The following is a 24,681-nucleotide window of genomic DNA, read 5'->3' as shown; positions in this document are numbered from 1 at the left end:
TTTTTTTTAACTTCATTTCTTAAGGCAACAAGCCATATTGGAGCACCTGTCCCTGTCTCTTTTTCAATCTATGAAGTTTCATTTGATTTAATGGAGATGTGTGATTTGATTTGATGGAGTTTTGTGAGTCTCTTAGGTATTAATTTCCTGCTAGCCTCATGAAAATAGATAGCATTGGAGAGGTAGGATATAGTGTTAGTATCCTGTCTGGGGAGAAGGCTCCAGTATTGTCTCATCTGCAGATGGGTCCTAGGGCATGTTGGTGGGAGGAGGGGAGGGAGATGTAGAAGCGATACGAATACTGGAGCCCAGAGGTTTCAGTTGTGTCTTTCCTTTACTGGGCACCAGAATATGGAGGTGCAAGAGAAAGCTATTGAGAATTAGATGGTTTTCTTGGGACTAAGGGAAGACCCATTTAATATCTTTGTCTTGTTTATCTGTTAGGCGTTTGTCAGACAATCAGCTATTTGCACGCAGGCTGTATGAAGCTGACTGCACTTTTCCACACCTCCAAACGTTCTCAATTCATTTTAGCTTTTTAATTTCTGTGCCTCCAGTCATTTCCATTTGTGCTGATGTATCTAGGCTCCGGGGCATCTCTCAACATAAACCTGCTAATGTTCATTATGCATCCAGCAGGTTGCACCATCAGCAGGCCAAGGTCAGGCTCATCAAACTCACTGAGGAGAAGAAGCCTCCTAAGAAGCTTCCTTCCAGCTGATATATGTAATTAGCCTCCAATTATAGATACGGCATGGAAATAAATGGTCCTTGTGCCCAGGGAATCAAGTTACACAACCATAATAAAATATTTGCAAGCTGTGATACCACTTCTTTGAATCAAGACTGTGTATTTTATTTAGCCTAATTTTGCTGACACATTTCATAAATTCTGATTTGCCTTCGTTTTTCCACTTTTTCTTTCTGTATGATTTAGTGGTCAGAAGAAGCGTGTGCAGCACATCTTACCCAGCGGGATGGATACCAGGCTGCTACTCAAGGACAGCTGAAAGATCAGCTGTATCAAGAAATTATCCATTACTTTGACAAGGGCAAGGTAAAAAGAGGGGAAAAAAAAGTCCAAACATGTTTCTTTGCTTTTCTCTAACTTACTTACAGGTTGAATAGTAAACATTGCATCAACTGACCTTCGGAGAGTTTTAAGTTTGTGATTCTTTATATGGAGTGCTTTTTGTGAACACCCTGCCAGCACTTGGAAGATAATAATACTAAAAAAAAAAAAAAGTAGTGAAAAAATCACTGGTACATTTATAACTGCTCTGTTAAAGGTAAATGTATGTTCATGTGGTGCCACGGAGAACATGGAAAGGAAGTGATGTGTGTAACTTAGAGGACTTTGTTTTTCCAGCAATTGCAACAACTAATGCAATCCTTCAGTTACTCATTTTATCTTAGACAAAAACACAAGTGTCAGAGTGGATGTGTGGTCTGTACTGTAAGAGGTTGATGGAGAGGCAGAGATGTTGTTGCTCCTGCTTTTCCGAGAGGAATTTGAATTTGATGTTGTGAGGTGGGAAGGGATGGGTGTTGGCGTTACCTGTCCACAGAGATGATGGTTTTGGTATGGGAGGCAGGGAGAGATGCAGGGACATATCAGGGCCTGGAAACGGCATGCCTGGAGGGTGTCAATGGAGAGGTAAAATTCTCTTCATCGGGATGTTCCAGAAACATAATCTTGTTCTTTCCTGTAGTGGTTTGACACCAGCAGAGTGTTCGTAGAATCATAGAATGGTTTGGGTTGGTAGAGACCTTTAACACTGTCCAGTTTCAAACCCCTGCTATAGGCAGGGACTTCTTCCTCTAGACCAGGTTGCTCACAGCTCCATCCAGCCTGGCTTTGAATGCTTCCAGGGAGAGGGCAGCCTGTTCTGGTCTCACCACCCTCACAGTAAAGACTTTATTTCTATTATCTAGTCTAAATCCACCCTCTTCCAGTTTAAAACCATTTCCCCTTGTCCCATTACTACATGCCCTTGTAAAAGAAAAAAATCCCTCCCCAACTTTCCTGTAGGCCCCCTTCATAAAAGGCCACCAAGTTTGTCAGCCACGTTGGTTGCCACCAATCACCTCAACTTTATTTTCCACGTGCCTAGAGTGTTATTTATTTAAAAGCAATGTTTGTTGCTTAAATGTAGTTCAAACAGAAATGTTATTTACTGGGAGAATTAGAGAATTCTCCTACAAGCTCATGTTATTCAAGTAGGCTTTTAGCAGAGTCAGATCAGTGTTTTGAAAGAAACTTTGCTTCAAAGGTCAAATTTTACTTCTTATCTTAATGCAATATTTAGAAATTCTATATTGTGATAGCAGCAGGCTCACAGCTCATGCACATACAATGAGCAGAGCAGCACTGATTTCCACAGCGCACTGTGGAAAGAGATCTTTATCAAATGGAATAACCACTCTTAATTTTTTTCTAGTTTTGCAACCAGAAATGAAAAGAAGTAGAGCTGAAAATTCTGTGTTTACTCCATTTCCTCACAGTTAAGCAGCTGAATCTTCATTACTTTAAAATTTATTGGTGAAGTATAACATTGAAGGGACCACTGTGACCGCTTGCTCATATTTCTTTGCATAACTGGGATTCCTGCTTAATTTATTTTGGTGAGCAGAGAATTCATTTTCAAAACACTCTTGCCCGTCTGCAGATCTTTGCTCACTTGTTTTCTGGTCCCCTGAGTCGGTGATAAGGTTTTGTATCATTCAGCAGAAAGGAAAAAAAAATCAATATACAAAGAGAATATGGAAATCTAACAAGAAGTTTCAAATGGCTGGTTTCTGCAGTAGAATTAAGGTAATGCTCTCAGCTGGGGTGTTCTGACATTAGGATAAATTAACTTCTTGCATTTAACTACGCAGTTTGCAAATTTAGCAGCTACTTTAACTGTGTAATTCTGTGATCAGTAGCACATCTGGAACAGTATTTATGTGTGTTTTTAGAATCACGTACTGATAAGCTAACAATTTCTGCCTCTGCCTGGCAGTTTGCTCTGTGTTGATCCTGTTACTTTGCTTTCTTCTCCCATGAAGTTAACAAGAGGTGTCCACCAATGGCCCTTTTACTCTGGACAACTCTAGAGCTACTTTCAGGCTCTTAAAGAAGCTTGGTAGTTTTGTTTTAAAGCTGTTGTGAGAGCATTCCTCTTCTGCCTCAGCCTACCAGGCTGCCTTGAGATGTTCCCATGGTTAGAGGCATGTAGCACAGCAGGATTTCTCAGAAGGTAACACTTGGTTTTAAAATGCTGGCATTTCTTGGTAAAGGCTGTTGTAGTTCAGCCTCTCGACAATCACGATCCCGTTCTCTTAATCAGGGTAATTTCCCCAGAGGAAAGCTCAAGGCACTTTTCAAGTGTAGAACAACCGTGAAGCTTACTGCTTAAGTATTGGCATGCAGGTTGAGGTGTATGTAGAGGAAGGTGTAATTTTATGTATTTGCTATGCAGAGAAATACACCACTTCTAGACCAGAAGTGCCTGAGAAGTTTGTAATTTAACAGGACCACACATGAGCATGTGCTGAATGTCACTTGTCTGTGAACAGAATAATAGTGTTCATCACAAGTATCCTTGTTAGGAAATTAGGATTTCCAGGTACAATTTCTGTTCTTTGACACTGTGGCTCTGATTCCTCATCAGTAGTGCTTTTCATTACTCTTCAAGTCCCTCCTTTCCAGAATGAAAAGTTGCTACTTCCAAGTCTTGGGCACATGTATATTTTCCTCTCTCCTGGATTTTTCTGCCTTTACTGTGGTGTATGTTGTACTTTCCAGTCTTACCTCCATCTCTCTGGGCCTTTGCCCTTAGAAGTTTCATCTTTGCTCTTATCCCAGCAGTCTAACATGTCCTTTGAACTGCACTTCAAGTGTTTGCTTTTTCTGTGTTTTGTTGAAGTCTGGTAATTTTCAACAAAGCCCTTAATCCAGAGACTTTACTGAAAACTGCTGGAGCGTATCACAGTGAGAAGGGAAAGTAGAGGCAAAAAGAAAAGGAAGAAGGAACAAGCTGAAATTTGTGGAGCAATTGGTGTTAGTCAATGCTGATGTACTTCTGAAGCCAAGAAATTCTCTGGTGTCATTGACAAAGCTATCATCTTGAAGCAGGATTTTGTGGTCTCCGTAGCCAGACAGGAAGCCACAGCATTCCTGCCCTGGCAGTAAGATGTACAAACCACAACGAGTTTGCTGGTGGATGCCACAGTCTGTAAATGAGTAAATGTTTCCTGCTGCTCCTTCGTAAAATGAAAGCATTGGTCCTGTCGAGGAAAAAAATAGGTAAATGCACACTCCTCACCTATTTAATCTCCTTCATCCCTACCACCTCTGAAGCCCACAGGAAAAGGCTTTTACTGTTTTACTGGAGGCACGAAGCACAAGATACTTGAAATGCCCCAGTAGATGGGGTATCTTACACCTCTTGAATGCTATGCTAGCTATAGAGAAATATTGTTTTAATACTATATTTAAAATTTTAAGCTTTCTGATGCTTAATTAATGCTATCTGAAATATAACCAGTGCTGGGAATGTCCCTCATGCCTCACAATATTGCATGATAATATGCTTCTCCAAGACTGTTTCGTTTCTGCTGACCGTTAACTCAGCATGAGCTAAGAAATATCCTAAGATTCTCCTTTGCTGCTGTTGAAGATCCTCAAAAACTGAATTGAATGCTGTAGTTCTCCCTTTGCAACAAGCAATCTGGGCTTCAGAAGTAAATTAAATTGCTTCTTTTTCCCTAAGATCTCCTCCTGAATTCTCAAAGTCCTTCGCATAAAAATTTGCAGCTCATGCCTACATCTTAGTTAAGGCCGTACACATTTTTCTTATTCCTTTAGTATAAAAACCATTTTCCTCCCACTCTCGCAAACCTCTCTCTCTGGTACACTCTGCAGATAAATTGTTTCTTTGTGTTAATGAGTTGTATATTGTACAAATCCTGTGTAGCAGCTCCCAGTACGGCTCATTCCTCCAGAAGACCTGCCGTGTCCTGGGCAAACCTGGGAAAACTTCCAACGCAGGAAATCTGCCAGGCAGCAGATGGGGAGTTATTGACCTTCAACAGTATAGATTTCATCTATCAGAATCCTTTGCCACAGCCATGCAACCCTCACCTGAATAAATCTCCTCCGTACCAAACAGAACATTTTCAGACTATTTCACAGGGTATTTTAAATACACAGTTCCAACTCCTGCTGCGACGCAGAAAGAATTGCTGGATTTAGTTTCATTTTCAGCAGCATTGCAGGTGTTGTAGTCCAGCTGCACAAACAGTGGAGAGAAAAGCCAAGTGTTTAATTGACTCGTGGACCTCTGGAGTTTGGGGCTCTTGACATTTTATAAATTGAGTCTTACAACACAACTCCTTGCCATTCCTTTGGAGGATTGAGCCGGACAATTGGATTTCAGAATAGAGATGCTGGAGCAGAGTGGGGTTTTTAAGAGACGGGAGCAACAGAAAGTGAGTCCTGTTCTTGCAGGCAGATTCCTTGCCTGGAGAGGTGCCAGATGCTGGCACAAACTGAAGCAGTCTTTTCTCAGAGCTGGGCAGTTTTATCGTGCATCTGCTGTGGAATAGAGAGGGAATCGTTTTGCTTCTTTGCTGTACTTGGAAGTGTTGCATTAGAAATAATGTGACAGAACATGAGTATTGTAACTAGTGAACTAACTTCTGAAGAATGTTTAGAGTAATTCCAGTAATTGAAGTCAGAAACAAATGATGTAATACCTGTTTTTTTTTTCTATTCATCTTCATTTATGCATTAGGAAATGGTTATTAAAATGGAAGGATGCTAGTATTGTGTGGTTTACTGCTTGTATATTGAAGGTAAACTAAGTCTATATATTTAATCTGAGAATTCATTCTTCAGACTCTGACCAAAAGCATTTATAAAGTTCATTTCTAGTGTTCGTATTCCCTAACTCAGAAGGGTTTGGTTGGGCTGGAGGAGGTGCCTCCTGGTAAGGGCCATAGAAGCACAGCCCCTGCTCTGGAGAAATTATGGTCTTGATTGACAGGGAAGGGAAATAAATAGGCCAGATGCAATTAATTTGCACTGAATGGCATGCAGTGTCAGTGTCCATGTGCCAGGTGGGCTTTGGATGTGTGGAGCTTGGTCAGCATTCAAAAGAAGAATTGAACGAGGTTGTTTACAGCATTGATGCAAGTCTAAAACTATTTCGATTTCCATTTATTTCAAATCTTGTTCAGCTACAAAGCTGTTAGCCTGAGGTCATCAATACTGTGTATTTTCAAGATGGAAAATATGGTAGCAGTGCTTCAGCTTTGGTGAGTGACTGGTTAAGTGTGGGGCATGCAGAGAGCCGAGGCAAGGAGAATAACAGTAACAACCATTTTCTGTGAAATGAAAATATGCAGAAGTAGTTCTGGATGACTGAAGTTAAGAAGATGACAGCAGTCAAAATGAAGAAAGGTTAAATGGTTTTGAAAGGTTTCACTTGCTGACTTATTGAGCAGCCAAATGTTAGTTTAGTTTCTATAAACTGGTAGTGTGTTGCTCCTCTGAGCCAAAATTAAGACAGCTTAGTACGTGAGAACGTGCTTCATGTCTGTAAACACACCTTTACTATTTAGCCCATGTTAATTCTTGTCTAGAGATAAAAATACACTCTGTATCATCATTCTAGATTAGATTAAACACTGCGAGCCTTCCATTTGCAAAAGCTGTGTTGCAAGGGCGTAAAAACTGCCTTCTGATTCCTTGCAGACATGGGTGCCTCATTATGGTGATTGTAATTAGTGTTCCAATGTGGTTTTGATCTTCAAGGCACTTGACAAGCATTAGTAACTCATGCTCATTCCAGCCCTCTCTCTTAGATAAATAATACAGTGGAACTTGTTGTAGAAATGAGAAAAATCAGAGAAGGGATTAAATATTGTGTGAATTGCCAGAAGTCAATCACCACTCAGTCCCTACTTGCCCAAGGATCCTGTTCCCTCCTAGGAGCAGGAGATTCTTTTGCTCCAGGATTCAAAAGCTCCTTTTCCTTTGCTCAGATATACCAGCGACTGCTTGTGATGTTTCTGGCCTATATTTCTCCCTTACTTTGAGAGCCTGCCATCTTCCATAATTATTTTTCCTGCTAGCACCTACAGCATCCTTTCGATGCTCTCCTTTGGGTATTGGTTTAGTGAGAACTATTGTTGATAGGTGGATGGTTGGATTGGATGATGTTGTAGGTCTTTTCCAACCTCGGTGTTTCCGTGGTTCTGTGATTCTCCTCTAACATCAACAGCACCTCTTCAGATTGCTTCTTTCCAGCCCTTCCCTCCATTAATCTGCTTGGGCAGCTTTTCAGTCCAGCCTTGGGTTTGTAGGATGGGAGCCCTACTTCTGAGAACTGGCTTTTCTGCAGATGAGCAAGGAGGAAGAGCAAGCTGGTGGCTCCTGCTCCAAGTCCTGCTTCTGTGGCATTGGTGTAGTGGAAGACTTGCTGAATATTCAGCCTGCCTGGTCTCCTAATTGCCACTTCCTGGGAAAAAAATGAAGAATGATGGATCATTGGAAGGTTGGATGCTCTGATTGAAAGTCTTCTCCCTGTAGGGCTGGTGTCTCTGTTGGAACAAGGGAACTATATGTTCTGCCCTTTCGTTCAGACCTCTTCCATCCTGCTGCCCTGTAGAGTTGCAGCCATCTCTGTTTCTCTGGGGCAAGGAACATGAGGAGAGTTAGATGGCGTGGACAGGAGATGTAAATTAAGACGAAGGGTAATATGAGACAAATTGATTTATAACTCGGTCCAACTCTTATTTTCTTAATAAAGTGAGGTCAGCATGGCCAGCCAAATCTCTGCAGCAGAAACAAATCATCGGGTTTGATGCTAGGTCTCCTGGTGTGCTAATTTAAGCATCTTTCTGGGTTTGAGTGGTTCTTTACATTTAAAGTAGGAAAAAATGAAAAATACACACTTAAAAGCATGTTTGGTGCTCCACTCGTTAAGATTGTTGGGTTCTGAAGAGCCGAAGGATATTGTTAAATTACTTTGGGTCAGTTGAGACAGCTGCTGAATTTCATGGTTGAAGAAGAGAAGAACCAAGGGAAATGTAATAGTTGTCCAAAGCATTATCTGTAAGATGCTCATCCAGTTTAATATAGATTATAGATACTGGAGGAGGAGAGAGGTGATGATGAACTATAATCAATTAACAGCATTTATCAGCAGGCCTGGGTTCTGAGTGGCTCTGGCCAAGCCATGTTTACACATTGCTGGGTATGTAGTTGGGCTGGCAACAATCATTTCATTTCTGAAGGAATACAGTCGCTGTACTTGGTTTGCATGGGAGACATGTGGGTAATGCTGTCACAGCTATGTGGCACATCTGATGCACAGTGTTTTCAATGCCTTTTGTTGTGTTTTATAAGGATTTATTTTATTCCAGGGTCATTGTTTAACCAAGGTGTGTAATTTGGTTTTGTTGTTGCTTTGTGGGGTGTTTTTTTCCAACAGATGTGGGAAGAGGCCATTGCCTTGGGTAAAGAGCTTGCAGAACAGTACGAAAATGAAATGTTTGATTATGAACAACTCAGTGAACTGCTGGTGAGTTTTGCAGCGTTTTTTTGTCAGAATGCAATTCTTAAGGTTTTAAAATGATATTGAAAATCTTTCTTGCGAGAGTCAAATACCGAAATAGATGCCTGCCTTGGCTTTTTTTGGATAAACGTTGAATAACTGGCTACTAATGGCTACTAATTAGCCGAAAGAAAAATGTTGCCATCGGGTTAAGCTGATGTATTTGGAATATAAAAGGAAATTTGGAATTTAAATATAAATGGGAACAGGAAAAAATCGCCTTTCTCGTTCAAGTGTCTTTCCACATTCACGTTCCTTTTTTTAGGTATGAATAATCCCCAAGCATTCATGTCTAGAGTCAGTTATTTTTGCCCCGACACAACCCATTCATTATGCCTGCACCACTTTTCTCTTGCTCTTCTCCAACAAGATAAATGGCAGCTGTCACTTTCCCTCCCAACTTCTCAGCCATGCTCGCAGGAGTCGGTGCTTCTTCCCAGTTGCGTTCAGAAAATTCTTGACTGTCAGATTTTTTTAATACGTTTTTTCCTTTGCACCCAGATTTATTTTTATTTTTAATTGTTTGAGCTTTATCCCATACCATCCTGGCTGGTCATTTGCACACTGCCACTTGCGCCCTGTTTCTCAGCTGACACCAGTGCTCAGTTTGAGCCTGGCTGGGAGCCATCCCCCCGGGAGCAACTTCTTGGGGAGGAAGGAGTAAAGCCAAGTGCTGCTCTTCTCACTTCTACGATTACTTCAGTCCTTCACCAGTTCTTCTCTTTTGTGCAGTCCATCATTCTGTCCTCCACCTCTCCAAGGCTGATTTTTTTTTTTGCACGACCCTCTTCCTGTAGCTTTTTAACTGTTTTTAGTGCCAAGCTGTGTGTATTCATCGCCTAACAGATCTGGAGCGTGGTTTTATGTTGCTTTTTTACTCCAAGTTGTAGAGAATTAAAACAGTGTTTTTAAGGTGCTTTGAGAGGCAAAGGTGCTTTGAGAGCCTCTGCCCGCTGCTGACAGTGGGGCTGATTCCAATAGAGAGTATTCTGCATTTCAATATGAAAGGAATCTGATGGAGGTTGTTCCTGAGCTGAAAATGACTCTCTTGTGTCAGGTGTGGTCATTCATCAGTAGGTAACTGCTCTGAGTCCCTCGTTTTTAATTTTGTCTCCTTCCTTTATGCTTGCACATGGGAACATGATCAGCTTTTGTCACGAAGGCAGCCATACTTTATCATGCTTCATCTGTTTTTGGCAGTTTGAATTTGCACTTTGTATGGCATAGCTGATGATCAAAAATGCTGCTAGGTGTTTTTTACCATTTCTCTTCCAAAGGAAATATGTCACTGATTGCATAAAGGGATATAATTACAACAGAGGCAGTGGTAGAAACTGATTATGGTTCATCTGCATATGGAAATGACGTTTCCTCCTCTTGTAATAAGGAAAATCCAGAACTGCCCACTGCAAATTTATCTGCTATTTGTTTATCAGACAGGAGAAACTGTAGGGAGCATCACAAAAATTAACAAAGTCATACATTAGGCATTCATCCCTGGTTAGGCAAGGATGAAAACTCAAGCTCTAGTATGAGTCAGGTCTTGCATATCCCATAGGCTTTTCTTATTGGTGCTGGTGAATAACAGTGAGCCAGTCTTAGGTGGTGGGGGGATGTTCCAAAATAAAAATTAATAAGTTTTTGTTTCTTTCTGTTATCCCTATTGTCTCTTTTGTTTAAGCAATATGAGATATTAGGCTCTAAAAGAATTCACAAATGACAAAATAGTTTTGCTACAACTGAACTGAGAAGTGTGTGGCAGATCTGGGTCTTTGTAGTCATCTCGCTATTTACTGTTATCTGTCAAATGGGATCAGTAATAAACCTCTCTGAAAATCAGAATTTGTTCTCTTATGAAAAGTAACAGACTAAAAATAAGTTAATGAACAGATCGTCCAAAGCAGCACATTTGTTATTATTTCATCATTTGAGATGAAGAAGGATTCCACTTTGAAAACAGATGGCGTCTGACATGCGTGTATTTATTCCAAAAGTTATATTTTCTGCAGTTCTCAACTGCGTGCTTTCCAGTGCAAATAAACAGTTGTAAATATGTAGGGGAATGTAATGAAATGCAACAGCAGAAAAGCCAGAAGTCAGCATCATTGAGAGCCAGCTTTAGCAGCGTGCATTTCTCCATTCCAGTGTTTCAGCATTGGCAGGGCTGCAGCCATGAATTCAAGTTGCTGTGCAGATTCATGGCCTTCATCAAAATTTCATTATCAGAAGTGGGATAGTGAGGGTCACCAAGATGAGCTTGAAAACACTGGATGCAGAGTTTTGTATCTCAAAATATTACTCTGTATCTGTTAAAATAAAAAAAAAAGAAGTGAAGAAAAGGGCAAGTGAGATTTGTCTTCAATTTAGAGCTACAAATAAGAGATGTACAGGCAATCTGCTTCAGGTTTATGTCATTAAAGTCTCTTGTGTTTATTTTCCAGAGAAAACAAGCACAGTTCTATGAAAACATTGTGAAAGTGATAAGACCAAAACCAGATTATTTTGCTGTTGGATACTATGGCCAGGGATTTCCAACTTTCATAAGGGTAAGTGTGCACCTTCATCCACAGGCAGTAGTCTGATTTGACCGTGCTGTGTTGCAAGTGCATTGCTGTCAGTGTGTTATTTACTATCTGCCTAACCTCAATGGTTGTTTCCTAGGTATATAAAACAATCGTCTGCTTTTTATTTCCTATTTTGAATATGGAATGGTTGCATTTTAGTAGACAAACTTTTTCTTCCAAAATACCCAATACTTTATAATTCTCAAGTGTTCATATCACTAGAAATGTAGATATACTTACCCTATCTATAAATCAGGATAGGAATCAGCATCATCAGAGACAGAGAAATGTTTGCTGGACAGGAACAACAGAGACCACAACCGTATGTGATTGTGTTTTCATGTGAGTTCACTTTTCAGCACAGTCTTGGAAATGAGTATCAAAAATGTGTTTGATGCCTTAAATGCAATCTTTTCTCACGAATTTTCACAGTCTTTGCCAGTTTAAAGCATGTGTCACTTAGACTTGCTTTACCATCATCAGCTAATAACATTCCTTTTTTGTTCTTTTTCTACTGACACCAGAATTGCTACGGAGTTGAACTGGTGGTTGAATAAGGATGGGGAGTTAACACCTCTGAATTTCATCTCTGCAGTGAATCTCAGGACTCTGCCATTTTTCAGTCTATGACATGGAAATAACACATTGTCTTTTTATCCACTCTTCTGCTCACATCTTTCTTTAAAAATGAGGATTTGGGGCTTGGAAAGAGTCTCTCTCCAAACCCCTGTGGAAGAGTTCCAGTAGATTAAGACCTTTCAAGAAGCAGAAGATTTCTTATGTTCCAGGATAGACTCAGAGATGTTATCTTAGGACAGGGCTAGCAGCAGGTTTCCTGCTGTGTGAGAGAGGAGTGCCTGGCTGTGACTATATTGGCTCCAGGTTAACTCTCTCCAGTGATGGAAGTTCTTGCATCATCTCATGAAGCTGAAAACACCTGTGGTTTTTCATATGCCCAGATTTGCTGTAATGCAGGTGCACTTTACCACTGATAGACGCTGTGAAGTGTAACAAATTCTCAGCTGAGCTGCCCTGGTCTCCAAAACACTGTTGGACAGCCTTTACCAAAGGGACTCTGAGGCCCAGGGAAGTGGCAGGGTCAGCAGCTCCCAGAGCTGCCCTGCAGCATATGAAGTGCAGTTCTGCAAACTGACACAACCATATGTCAGGAACAGATGCAAATGCATGATGCTGTGCAAGCTGATGTGGGTTTGGGATCAAAAGGCTGATGCTAAAGAGATGTGATGTGAAAAAAACAAGAATGATTGTGGTGCTGGAAGTACATGTAATGTACATATAATGTATTTTGTCAAGTGTCAGAGAAGAAAAATATGATGTGTTAGGCAGCAAAAACATTAATAAGAATTTTTTTAAATGTTTGTTAATGATCTCTTATGTTTTACCATGCAAGAAGCATTTATTCCCTTATAATATTCCTGTAGGAAAGGCTTGCATTAACAGGAATCTCCGAAGTGATGAACACACAATAAAGAGCTGGATAACTTTGCAAAGGAACTCAGTGCCACCAGTGAAATTTTGTGTCCTGTGCAGTTGCTCACAGCGATGCATGATCACTGGTAGCACCCACAGTCTTCTTAACAGTGTCATTTACTTCTAAAATGGCATTCTTTTGTCTTTGTGCTTTCATCTGCCGTTCTTGCTTGCTGACATTAATACCCTTTAGTAAATGTACTCATAGGAAAAGCCTAGTTCAGTTACTTATGTCCATTCCATTATCTATAGAAGGTGGATGAGAAGGATGACAGAGGGTGGTCTTGGATTTGATGGACATTATTTGTCTTAATAAGTTTTCAGGGCGCGTCTGTTGTATAGCTCCTTGAAATCATGTGTTTGGGTCCCATTGAATCCATTGTACATAAACCTAAAAATAAGCCTGTGCTTGGGGATCTGAATACCAAGACAGAGTTATGGAGAGACACCTGTGCTTTCTTGAGTGGATGTAAAATATTTGTAGTCTATTGATTACACCCCAGTGTTAAAGCATCTCTCTGGCCATCACTGGAGTCAACGCTTCTGAGATCCCAGTTCATTGCTGGTATGGGGACTTCACCTCTCTATTTGTTTCCAGAACAAAGTCTTCATTTACCGGGGAAAAGAGTACGAGCGGCGCGAGGACTTCGAAGCCAGGCTGTTAACTCAGTTTCCCAATGCAGAGAAAATGAAGACAACGTCTCCACCGGGTGACGAGATCAAAAACTCCTCTGGCCAGTGTATCCTTGGATTGCAGGGCAGCTCCTGCAGAGAGGTGTTTGCTGGCAGCAAGCTGCTGCACTTTTGCCTTCGTTGGTGCACCGTGTTAATCTTGTTCTTTCACCGTGTTCCTGTTGAACTACCTGTACTGCAGATTGGAGATTGTCTTTTCAGTTCTTAACCCGTGCTTTCAGATATCCAGTGCTTTACTGTGAAGCCAAAGCTTGATTTGCCACCCAAATTCCACAAGCCGGTGTCAGAACAAATCGTGAGGTGAGTTTTGATGGTTTTGCCAAGTTAATCAGTCTTCTTTCTTAGCACTAAGACTTGTTTTCAAGCACTGGAATAGGTTCCCCAGGGAGGTGGTTGAGTCACCATCCCTGGATGTGTTTAAAAACCATTTGGATGTGGTGCTCAGGGACGTGATTTACCAGAGGGTTGTTAGTTAGGGTAATATGGCTAGTTTGCAGCTGGACTGGATGGTTTTTGAGGTCTTTTCCAACCTGAGCAACTCTATGATTCTTCTGGTTGTATTTTGAACATATACAGAGCCAAGGAGTGTAGGGATACAAGCACATTTCATTGATATTCTTCATATTAGGTCAGATTCTGTCAAACTCACAGGATAATAGTGATATACCATAAATATTTGATACTTACACATAAGCTTTTTTCTAGTAGTATTAAGCAGCAAATCCTAAACAGATACCAACTGATTTTGATTGTGCTCTTCCCCTTTTTCAGCTTCTATAGAGTGAATGAAGTCCAGCGGTTTGAGTACTCACGGCCCGTTCGAAAGGGAGAGAAAAACCCAGACAACGAATTTGCGGTAAAAGAAAAACCTAATTTGAGCATTTTTCTTGTTTATTCCCCTGCATTTTGATAATCTGAAGTATTTGTTGTGATTCGTTTACTTAACCATATATTGAGAGCTCAAATTTGATTATTTTTCATAGAAGTTCAATTCTTAAAAAAGCATCTCGTTTTATAGCAGCAGAAAAAAATAGACAAAGTTGTGTTTAGTTTGTTACGAAGACAGATTGAGGGAGCTGGGTTGGTCAGCCTGGAGAAAAGAAGGCTGCAGGGTGACCTCATTGCAGCCTTCAGTACCGAAAGGGAGCCTACAAACAGGAGGGGAGTCAACTCTTTGAAAGGGTGGATAACAGCAGGACAAGGGGAAATGGTTTGAAATTGAAAGAGGGAGGATTTAGGTTGGTTGTCAGGAGGAAGTTCTTTACAGTGAGAGTGGTGAGGTGCTGGAACAGCTGCCCAGAGAGGCTGTGATGCCCCGTCCATCCCTGGAGGTGTTCAAGGCCAGGTTGGATGGGGCCCTGGGCAGCCTGGGCTGCTGTGAAATGAGGAGGTTGGTGGCCCTGCATGTGGCAGGGAGGTTGGAGCTTCATGATCCTTGAGGTTCCTTCCAACCCTGGCCATTCTGTGATTCTGTGATACGATATGATTGTTAAAAACTAGTTTGAGACAGAAATTTAACACTGTTACAGCTGAAAAAAATAGCTGTATCTTTCCAAAGCGTACCGTGCTACGAAAATCCTTCTGGGGCATCTTCTGAAAACAATTTTTTTGCAGCAGTGCAATTTTTTTTTTTAAAGAAAGCCATATGTTTCAGCTAATGGTCAATAAAACTCCCTTTGAGCACAGCTTATATTCATCACAATGTTTAGAACAGGCTACATCAATTTGATTGTCCTTTTTTATGGTCACCAATTTATTCACAGTACCAGTAGGTGTGAAGTAGCAGTAGCAGAATTTAAGAAATGATGCATTAACTTATTATTTTAAGGAAAGAACTTGGTTCTCTGTAAGTTGCAGGCTCTAATGTAATCCTTTCATTAATAAATGCCAAGCACTTGGTTTCCTACAGACTGAGCATTCATCGAGAGACTCCTTCAGTGTCCCTGGCCTCTTTCACTGGTTTTTCTTTCAAAAATCATTAATTTGGTAATCTAAGTGGATTTAGCTGAGTAAGAAACCCTCTTTTTATGGAACTGTGATGCCAGACCTCAGTTCCACTGCTTACAGTATGAGTATACATAAAAGATCAAGTATATTGAAATCGCTTTGAAAGCTCTTCTGTTAATGGAAGATGGAGTAAATAGTTCAGATTTTTAAGAAGCCCCATAATAAATAAGAGGAACTACCAATTGTTCCAGTTGTAACAAATCAGATCAAGAGGTGTTTTGGTCAGCTCTAAGGTCAGGCCCAAGTGCCCAGGGCTTTACCCTGGTGGCTCCTGAAAGCCTCCAGGACGGGGAGGACACAGCCTCTGTGGGGATGCTGTCTCTCTGCTGCACTTTCCTCACATCCAAATGATGTGGTTTGGTGAAGGATGGTCCATGAAAGCCCCAGAAGGTGCGTAGGAGAACGTCACTTTGGTCAAACATCTGTGTCTTCTAACACAGTGCTCCCCTGTTGGAAGGAGAGCATTCTTTTCTCTCATGAAAGTATATCAGTGTCACTGTGCCAAAGTGACCACAGATTTAAATCATCACTTTTCCATCTCCCCACGCAGATTCTATCTGAAATTTCCCTCTGGCTCTGTAATGTCTGTCAGATTGCAGGTCTTTTGCCTGATGATAATGTTGTAAGTCTTTCTTAAGAGAACAGCTATCAATCTGGTAACGTGATGTGTACGTTTTCTTTGCAGAATATGTGGATCGAGAGAACCATCTATGTGACAGCATACAAATTACCAGGGATTCTGAGGTGGTTTGAAGTCAAATCGGTTTTCATGGTGAGTTCAGTTTGGTTTTATTGAGGTTACATAAGAGAAGGGGGCTTTTATACAGCCAGGGAGCATTTATATTTCTGTGTGACTGTGCTTCTGTGAACGAGCAATCAATGTGACTGTATCTGCTATCCTAAGACAAGGGGAACCTGCTTGCAGAGGATGCTGATTATTGACTAGGGGTGACTAAAGTAATGATTTCCACTCCTGATACAAGGTAGTACATGCTGAACCTTCCAGACCTTTAGGGCAAGGTCTGATAAAGTACTTGAAGTACTTCTATAAAGCATTTCCATCTTTCAGCAGGTGAGCCATTACAGCCTGTGGCTTAAGCCACATGCCCCAAATGAAGAGGGAACCGAGGTGTTGCAGGGGAGCCCTGCTACATAAAAATGAAACCAGTCTGAATTTTGGAAAAGGGCATTTTGGTATTCTTATTGTGACTGGTTCAAAATACGCCATGAATTGAGTTCTTTCTGTGTGTCTGCATTACTTCTGTTCTTAGCATTTGCACTTAAAGATTGTTTTTGTTTCATTTCTGTAGTTGGCTAAAATACACCCTAGCAACCTCACCAAGCAGCTCAAAAATAGGCATTCCTCTGTTCTACCATTTAGACTGTTCAGATAAGACGTATCCATTAAGTGCCTTAAATATTAAATTATTCTTATGCAGCTGTAATTTTTAAGTAGCAATAAAAGCATTGTTACTGCAGTTTTTAGTTCTCTCTTGTGAGGCTTATTTTTAAAGGAAAAGAACAATTTGCATATGATTAATTAAAACCTTTTTCATTGCTCCATTGAGGATATGTTGGACAGTTGTATTTAGATGATCAGAAGTAAAGCAGAAAATTACTACGGTATCTATAGTAACAGAATATGAATGTGATGTTTGACAGTCATAAGCATCTGAATAAAACGGGTTGAATTTTTAATAAATTTTATATTTTCAGTATAATCCTGATAGGGAAGACGGTGTTTATCTTTGTCCTTGGAAAAGGTGTTGTTCGTAGAGGCTGGCAAATCTGATGGAAGTCTCTTTTCCTTACGAGTTAGGAGCAGCCTGATAGCAAGCATTTTGTGCACATGCACCTTGAACGCTGTGCTTGTCACAGGCATGCACAGAAGCCCTGTGTGAGCACCTTCTATAAGCTTGCTGTAAGCAAGGATCACATTAGTCACATAGTTGGAAAATGATACCAGAATGGGCCTTAATAATATATGGGAAGACAGCGAGGGATGACTTTTGACCTAGCTCTGGCATAGCTGCTGCAAAATTGGTATTGACTTTCTTCAGGATTCCTGTCAGCTGCAATGCTAGAAGCACAACCACTGAATGTACATGCCTGTAATGCTACATCTGGGTTATGGATATGAATATTATTGATGTTTTACTAAGTGCAATGAATTAAAGTAGCTTTGCACATTTCATATTGTATTGATCAAACCAGCGTATCTTTGAAGGAAGAGGTGAGATGCTAAGGGGGAACTAAGACATTTATTAAAGGCAATTTGTTGTGTTACACAAACGATGGAAACATGCAGAATTTCCTTTAATCTGTTTGTGGTTGTTTTTTGGTTTTTGTTTTTTTTTTAATTACTTCTGAGAACTCGGTACCTAAACTGTTTTTGTTGGCTGCCAACAAGGAATTAATTGTATGCATTCATTGTTCTGTATCTGATTTGGTTTAGCTGGACACAAATAGTTGTAGAGAAAAAAACTGCTGAGGCAGCCACGGAGTGAGAAGCTGTACTTTGAATTGTATGTAGTTAAAAAGCCCAAGCATTATTCTGTGTCTTTTTATGTTTAACTTTTAAAGTGTTGCAAGTATGAGTATAGCATTTTTGTTTGCCATAAATAGATTGTGTAGCACACAGAGATAGCAAGCTACCTAGGTTCACAAGTATGTGTGTATTTTTTAATAAACAGCTCTCAGGAAGGTCCAGTGCACAGCAGCACACAGAAGTGGGATGGGAGCTGCAGCTCTGCATTTGAAATGTAAAGGGGAGCAGGGGAAGAAGGCAGGCTGAGAAAGCAAGCCATGATTACTGATACAGAGAAGTTAGAAAAGATGTCAGTCAGCTCAATGAGTGCTAATTTCTGTAGATATTCGAGAGCTTTGAAGGCAATGGTTCATCAACAAATTATTTCCTCGTTGTAAGCCCGTTAATAAAAACGACAGAATCCTAAATTTAGCACACAATGTTCTTTCCAAATGAATGTGGTCTTCATTTTCCCCATCCAAATGTTGCTGATAGCAGCCTCAGCTTGAAGAGGTGGTCAGCTGGTGCTGTCTCAGCCTGCTCTGGGCCATGGCTGTGCAGAGGCACCCAGCTTGCTGCCCTTCCAGAACTATCCACCAGGCAGACCTCTAAAGATGCTAATTACAACACCCTTGGTGTAATCACATGGCAGGTGTAAGAGTAACAAGGAAAGAGATTTGATTATAAGTGCTCCTCAGAAACGTGGTTAGCAACTGATAGCCAGGTAGAAGTGCTTCTTTGTTTATGTAGCATTTATGTAAATCAGGCTGTAATCAAATATACACTTGCATTTTCCTCGTAGGCCTCAATTAACGTTCCTTTTCTATTCCTATACACACACATATATATATTTTAATGTAAGTAGGCTATGACTTGAGGCTTCCATTAAGGACTACCTACACTGTGGGTTGCTGCTAATTAGTCATTTTTAGCTCGTTCATGAAATGGGCCTATTTTGGCAACATTTTAAATATTTTAATAATTCTTCTTTCAGTATGAGCAGCTGTCATGCTGAAAGACGCAGTGACCAATAAATAAAAAGATGCATTGACCAATAAATAATAGTTGGAGATCAGTCAATTAAAATCAAGAAAGTTTTGCTCAGTGTAAGAGCTGCTTCACCCCATTAAGACATCTGAAGATCTGTCTTCAATGAAGCTATGTGAAAAAGAAAATTTCTTACTCATTATCTAAGATAGGAGGAAGAAAATGAAACGCCGTGGAGAAAAGGCACTGTAGATAGCACAGAAGCCATCTCTTCAACATGTTAAACTTCATTTCCTTGGATACGTACCAAAATAATCACTGCAAAAATACCTTCTTGATTTTTGAGCTTCTTAGGATTACGTTTTTCATCAGAAAATCCACATTAAGTCATCATTTCTTTCTTACTGTTACATTAAGCTGGATTCTTTGTGCTGCTAAAACTCACTGATCCATAATCTGTGATATTCTCCATAATCCTCTGCAAACCTCCCATGATTCTTGTCAGAGCCTTTGTAAATGTTTTGCTCTGTTGTACTTTGAGATGTAATCTGTACTGCAGCAACGAAATGCATTCAACTTTTTCTGCAGATACCATTTATCAGTTATCTCAGTATCTCCACAGATAGCATTCGGTGCAGTATATAGACACCAAACATTTAAGTGGGGATGTGGTTAGTGGGCGTGGAGGATCTTAGTGGCCTTTTCCAACCTTAATGATTCTGTCAGTGTCTGAAGCCAGCCTTTTTGTTAACTATCTGTTAAAATATCTTTCTAGGAGTGCTTCTGAATGCAATGGTTTGATGGACAACCAGCTCCACGGCAGGTTAAAAACTCTGCTCCTTAATTAAAGCATCCTTTTGTTTTTATTTTAGGTTGAAATTAGTCCACTGGAAAATGCAATAGAAACCATGCAGCTAACAAACGATAAGATCAATAACATGATTCAACAACATTTAAATGATCCAAATCTACCCATTAACCCTCTCTCTATGCTACTGAACGGCATTGTGGATCCTGCAGTCATGGGAGGTTTCACCAACTATGAGAAGGTAACATCAAACTGTACTGTCCTGCAGCAGTTCACCTCTTGGAAGCTCTGCACCTCATCTTTTAGTACTGTGTTTGTGTGTAGAGACGCTTTGTGAGCCTCCCCTAATAAATGCTTTGGAGAACATTGCTTAAAACTGTATCTTTGTTAGGATTTTCTGATATTTGTGGATGCATTTTTTGTCCTTTCTAAATTTGAAGTGAAGGATGATACGCTTGGCTTCAGGAGTGCTTACATAGGAATGGGGCAGGCAATTGCTTGCTAGAATTACAAAGTGAGATTGATGGCATTTTCAGTGTGTGCTCTCATGTGCTTGGACATCAGACCTGAAGCAGGAATTTCTGAGTGAACTTCAGTGACCAAATAACTGGCTGCAATTTTCTCCATTGCTTTCAGATGCATGAGTTTTTGAAGGATTAATCAAGTGCTAGAGACTTTCTGAGCTGCTTACCAGTTGCAAATGTATCTAAATAATCTTAACTTCATGTTACAACGTTATATTTTAAAGTTGTAGGTGAGAAGATATGGGAAAGTGTGTAAACCCCATCTCTCTCTTGCTCATGTTTTGAACATTAATCATATTTTGCTGGCGTACACAAGCAGCATGTATTTTGTAACATACATGGAGAAAATACATGCTGGTTGGCACGTCAGTGGCTTCATCCATTCCTGTCCTTCTGTAACTGTCATGCATTTCATCAACTAAAAGTTCTTATGTCCTGGGAACTGCAAAGAAGCAGCTTCAGAGCTGTGCCAAGCAGAAGTCCTCTTGGTGCTGCCCATGAGATTTGCTCTTGTCTGCCATGTGCTCATCCACCCGCTTTGCTGATTGTGAAGGATTGATGCATCAATCTTAAAACTTTAATAAATTATGCATGTTTTCCTAGTTTTTCCACTTATATTTTTAGCTACTACTGCTCTTTTGCAGAACTTTTGGGTTGACTCATTTATCTTTGCTGCAGGTGATCTTTCCATGGCTGTAGATGTTGATTCCCTCGTTTTTCTCTCTTGACTAGGCTTTTTTTACTGAAAGATATATGCATGAGCATCCGGAAGATCATGACAAGATTGAAAAACTGAAGGACCTGATAGCTTGGCAGGTAAGGATTCCAAGTCCTGTTGGCCACACGAAGGCAATTTAGTGCCACTGTTGAGAAAATTCAGACATCAAACTATTTACTCTGCTTCTTTGTCATGTAAAACTGACTTAGAGTTTGAGCTGAAGCTCATCTTTTCAGATCTGACATCATTTGTCATTTGACAAACCCACAAGGATCAAATATGATTAACCTCTTTTTTTTTTTCCTCTTTTTTTCTTACTTTTTTTTTAGCCATAACACAGTGACAATGTCTCATGTTGCTCAAACAAGAAAGATTTTGTAATCACGTTGGTTGCCATTATTAGCAATTAAGCTTTGCATTTTAACTTTCTAAGGCTGATTTTAACAACATTTTGGCAAACATTCAGGTTAAATGTTTAATACTGAGTCCCTCCTCCTGTGCACATGCTTTGTTGCAGCATTTCTTCACATGTTCACTTCTTTCTTCCAACAAGATGTTTTCTGTTTGTGAATATTTGTAAATATGTACCTGTACATAACATGTACCTGTACATTTTAGCACAGAATGTTATATATGAGAATAAAAAAACTGATTTATGTGCAGAATAGTAAAATTAATGTGGACACAGTGGAGTCATCGCTTCGTTTGCTGTATAACTTCACATAATACTCAATAATGTGATATGTATAGATAGATATAGATATGATAATATTCATGATTCACTAATGCCACATCATAGAGTGAAATTACCTGATATCTCCTTGGTGGTATATTAGAGTAGGAATGATTGAAATCTAAGATCACACAGATTAATAATTCTGAACCAGCAAGAGAACGCAGATTTCCAGTTCAATGCCTTAAACAAAGCAGGAATCTCCTTGCATAAAGAACAGCATTTATATGTACTGAAGAATATTTTGCAAGACAAACAGGAAACAATTCCAGTTCTATTCCAAAGTCATATGCTAAACACTTTTCAGAGGTCTCAAGATGATTTTATGATAACAAGAAAAAGTACCAATACGACTGGAACTGTTTTTCCCTTAGAAGAACAAAGTACGTAGTTGCCTTTTTATATTCAATTTTATTTTTCTAATAAAGGCAATAATTTACATTTCTATAGGATTCAGTTTTAAAGGTAACAGAAGCAAAGACAGAGAATTTAAAAAAGAAAAAAAGTTTTAAAAAGGAAAGAAAGAAAGAGGAGAAAAATCACCCTCTGAAGGCCAGAAAACTATCACTGAATAGCAACTCTTTGGGTCTGAAAAAAAGATATTTATTTATTCATTTTTCTCTGAGCTTTTACAGAAGATTAGATTTGAGGAGCTTTAAGTTCTATAGAGGAAAATAATTTGATCCCAGAAGACTGACTTCATGTCAGCTCTCTCCCTTTGCCTCTGATAGCACTACTTCAAATGAATTCCAGCACAGATTCACTTTGGTGATGTGTGTTCAAATAGCATTACAATTTGAAAATATATATCGAACCTAATCACAGTGCTTTTTTAATTAGACTCTGGTTTTAAGTACATAATATCCCATCAGTGCTCTGAAAAAAAAAAGAGGCGGGAAGATGGAGCAAAGTGATCAGAAGAAACTGTTTTATTTATCTGAACAGGTGCAGTCATTTCTGAGTGGAAGTCAGCACTGAGTCTTGTGTACATCCAGTGTATCCTAAGGCTTAAATATATTTCCAACGTAATGTCAGTGTTCAGAACACATGATAACTTGATGGCAGCGGGGAGGGGAGCTGGTCTAATGAGCAAGTTGTTATGGAAACATTCCAAACGAAGGCAGTGGTTTGTTTTCATCAATGGCTTGACAGTGATTGAAAGCCAAAATGAGTTTTCATTTTTCAATAATGTTGGTTCTTGGAGTTTTATAATCACACAGAGATTTTCTTTATGCTCTATAAATCAATCTGGGTATATGAAATAGTCTGACAGTTGTATTATCAGCTGACTGTTTAAATTCATTTTTTCTGTCCCTTCCCCTGCCTTTGTCTCAGTTGTGCTTTGCATTTTGTGCACTGTCCTCTTACAATTCCCATAAATTTCAATTACACAGTAATGATTTTAATTAAAATAATTGTTTCTTTCCACTGTGTTTTCGTATAAATATCATTACTAAAGCAAAGTGCATTTTTACCCATCTTAGTCCTTTCTCCCTTGAAGAATTAGTTCCCGTGTAACTGTATCATTTCAAGCTGCTTATGTTAATGAAATGAATAACTAATGTTGGTCACTTGGCATTTAGCTGCTGTATTTACAGCATAAAAAACCAACGTCATAAAGATTTGATACTCCTTCTACATTGCTAAAAAAATAAAATAAAATGGTAGCATTCACAGCCTGAACTTTGCAAACACACTTTGTGTTTCAAGGCCAGGCTGGATGTGGCTCTGGGCAGCCTGGGCTGCTGGTTGGTGACCCTGCACATAGCAGGGGGTTGGAAGTAGATGAGCATTGTGGTCCTTTTCAACCCAGGCCATTCTGTGGTTATATTACCATTTCAGATGGTGAGAGATTTTAAGCTGTTAATTAAAATGCATGTACCTTGTTCATAGTTTTTGACAGCAGATCAAGATTTTAAACGGAAAAAAAAATATTAAAAAATGAATAAATCGAGGACTAATATTAAGTTGCAGTGCAATTTTCAAATTAACAAATGGGGCCTGGTGGCAGTAATGTGATTTTGAGCTGGTTTCCCCTCTTATTTGCCTCCTTGTTTTCCAGTCCAGTTATTTAATGCGACCTTTGCTGCTTCCTTCCCCTCTCAAAAGCTCAGGTTACCCTCTAGGATGTTATGAAATGAAGCCATAAAAACTAATGCAGCCCCACTCACTCCTCAGCAGGAAAATGAATGGACAGGACGAGCAGCATGGCAGCCTGCCTCTGTCTCAGCATCCTGCAGAGGTTCATGCGGCTTTCAAGTTCAGTGATATGTAACAAGATTTCCCTTTTCCAGTGGTTAGAAATGAGGAGGAAGAATTTGGCAGCTAGCAGAGGAAGTTTGCTTCCATTGCAGAGTAACAGCCCCTTTCTTCTCAGTGCCTTTCAGCCTCCATGCCAAGGCTTGTGAAGGGTTGTTGGTGGGTTGTGTTAGAGTGAGGGTAGGATGGTTAGGTTGTGGTTGGACTCGATGGTCTTTAAGGTCTTTTCCAACTTGAGCAATTCAGTGATTCTGAGCACTTGGTGCCTCCCTGTGCCCATTCCCTGAGCAGCGCTTGTGTTCCTCAGCCTGCTGTACACCAGAGGTGCAGCCCTGCTTACCACCTTCACTCTGGCTGCACCCACAGTTTTTTTCTTGGTTGGGCCTTTCCCCTGCCAAAAACCACATCCTCTGCTTCGTATCCCTTCATTTTTTAAATCGGAGATGCCTGTTCCCTAGGACAGGCTCATTAATGCTCTTTATAATCAGCTCTGAGCCGGAGCCTCGCACCCCGTCTGGACTTCATCTTGGCCATTTGATTTTCTAAACCAGACCCCATTCAAAAGAGCCAGTGGGTTCCCTTAAATAAATGCACAACGTGACCACTTACCCTCTCAAAACAGCAGGGTCAGAATGGGGCCTGGTGACGCTGAACAACTTGAAATTCATTTACTTATTTTGAGCAGAGAAGTTTTCCAGGTTGTAACTTAAATTCTGTGGAGTGACTGTCCATGCAGCTACCAATAGAAGTAGCTGCAGTGAAAA

At 40.1% G+C, this 24,681-nt stretch overlaps 1 protein-coding gene across 2 annotated transcripts in view; it reads left to right on the top strand.

The window, feature by feature from the left end:
- DOCK1 (dedicator of cytokinesis 1) overlaps positions 1 to 24,681 on the top strand; it is a 272,410-nt gene that overhangs the window by 220,560 nt on the left and 27,169 nt on the right. For both annotated transcript variants that reach the window (XM_042817852.1, XM_042817851.1), the window contains exons 38-46: positions 938 to 1,057; positions 8,484 to 8,573; positions 11,048 to 11,152; positions 13,260 to 13,401; positions 13,576 to 13,654; positions 14,126 to 14,210; positions 16,047 to 16,133; positions 19,748 to 19,924; positions 20,940 to 21,023. In XM_042817852.1, the coding sequence (XP_042673786.1) occupies positions 938 to 1,057; positions 8,484 to 8,573; positions 11,048 to 11,152; positions 13,260 to 13,401; positions 13,576 to 13,654; positions 14,126 to 14,210; positions 16,047 to 16,133; positions 19,748 to 19,924; positions 20,940 to 21,023 (969 nt within the window). The remainder of the gene's footprint in view (positions 1 to 937; positions 1,058 to 8,483; positions 8,574 to 11,047; positions 11,153 to 13,259; positions 13,402 to 13,575; positions 13,655 to 14,125; positions 14,211 to 16,046; positions 16,134 to 19,747; positions 19,925 to 20,939; positions 21,024 to 24,681) is intronic.

This window comes from Centrocercus urophasianus, unplaced genomic scaffold (genome assembly GCF_019232065.1).
Source record: "Centrocercus urophasianus isolate 14NV4802_14NV808 unplaced genomic scaffold, USGS_Curo_1.0 seq_17, whole genome shotgun sequence".
Classification (NCBI taxonomy): Eukaryota; Metazoa; Chordata; class Aves; order Galliformes; family Phasianidae; genus Centrocercus; species Centrocercus urophasianus.
Note: the sequence above shows the minus strand (reverse complement) of the source record. Positions and strands in the feature narration are given on the sequence as shown.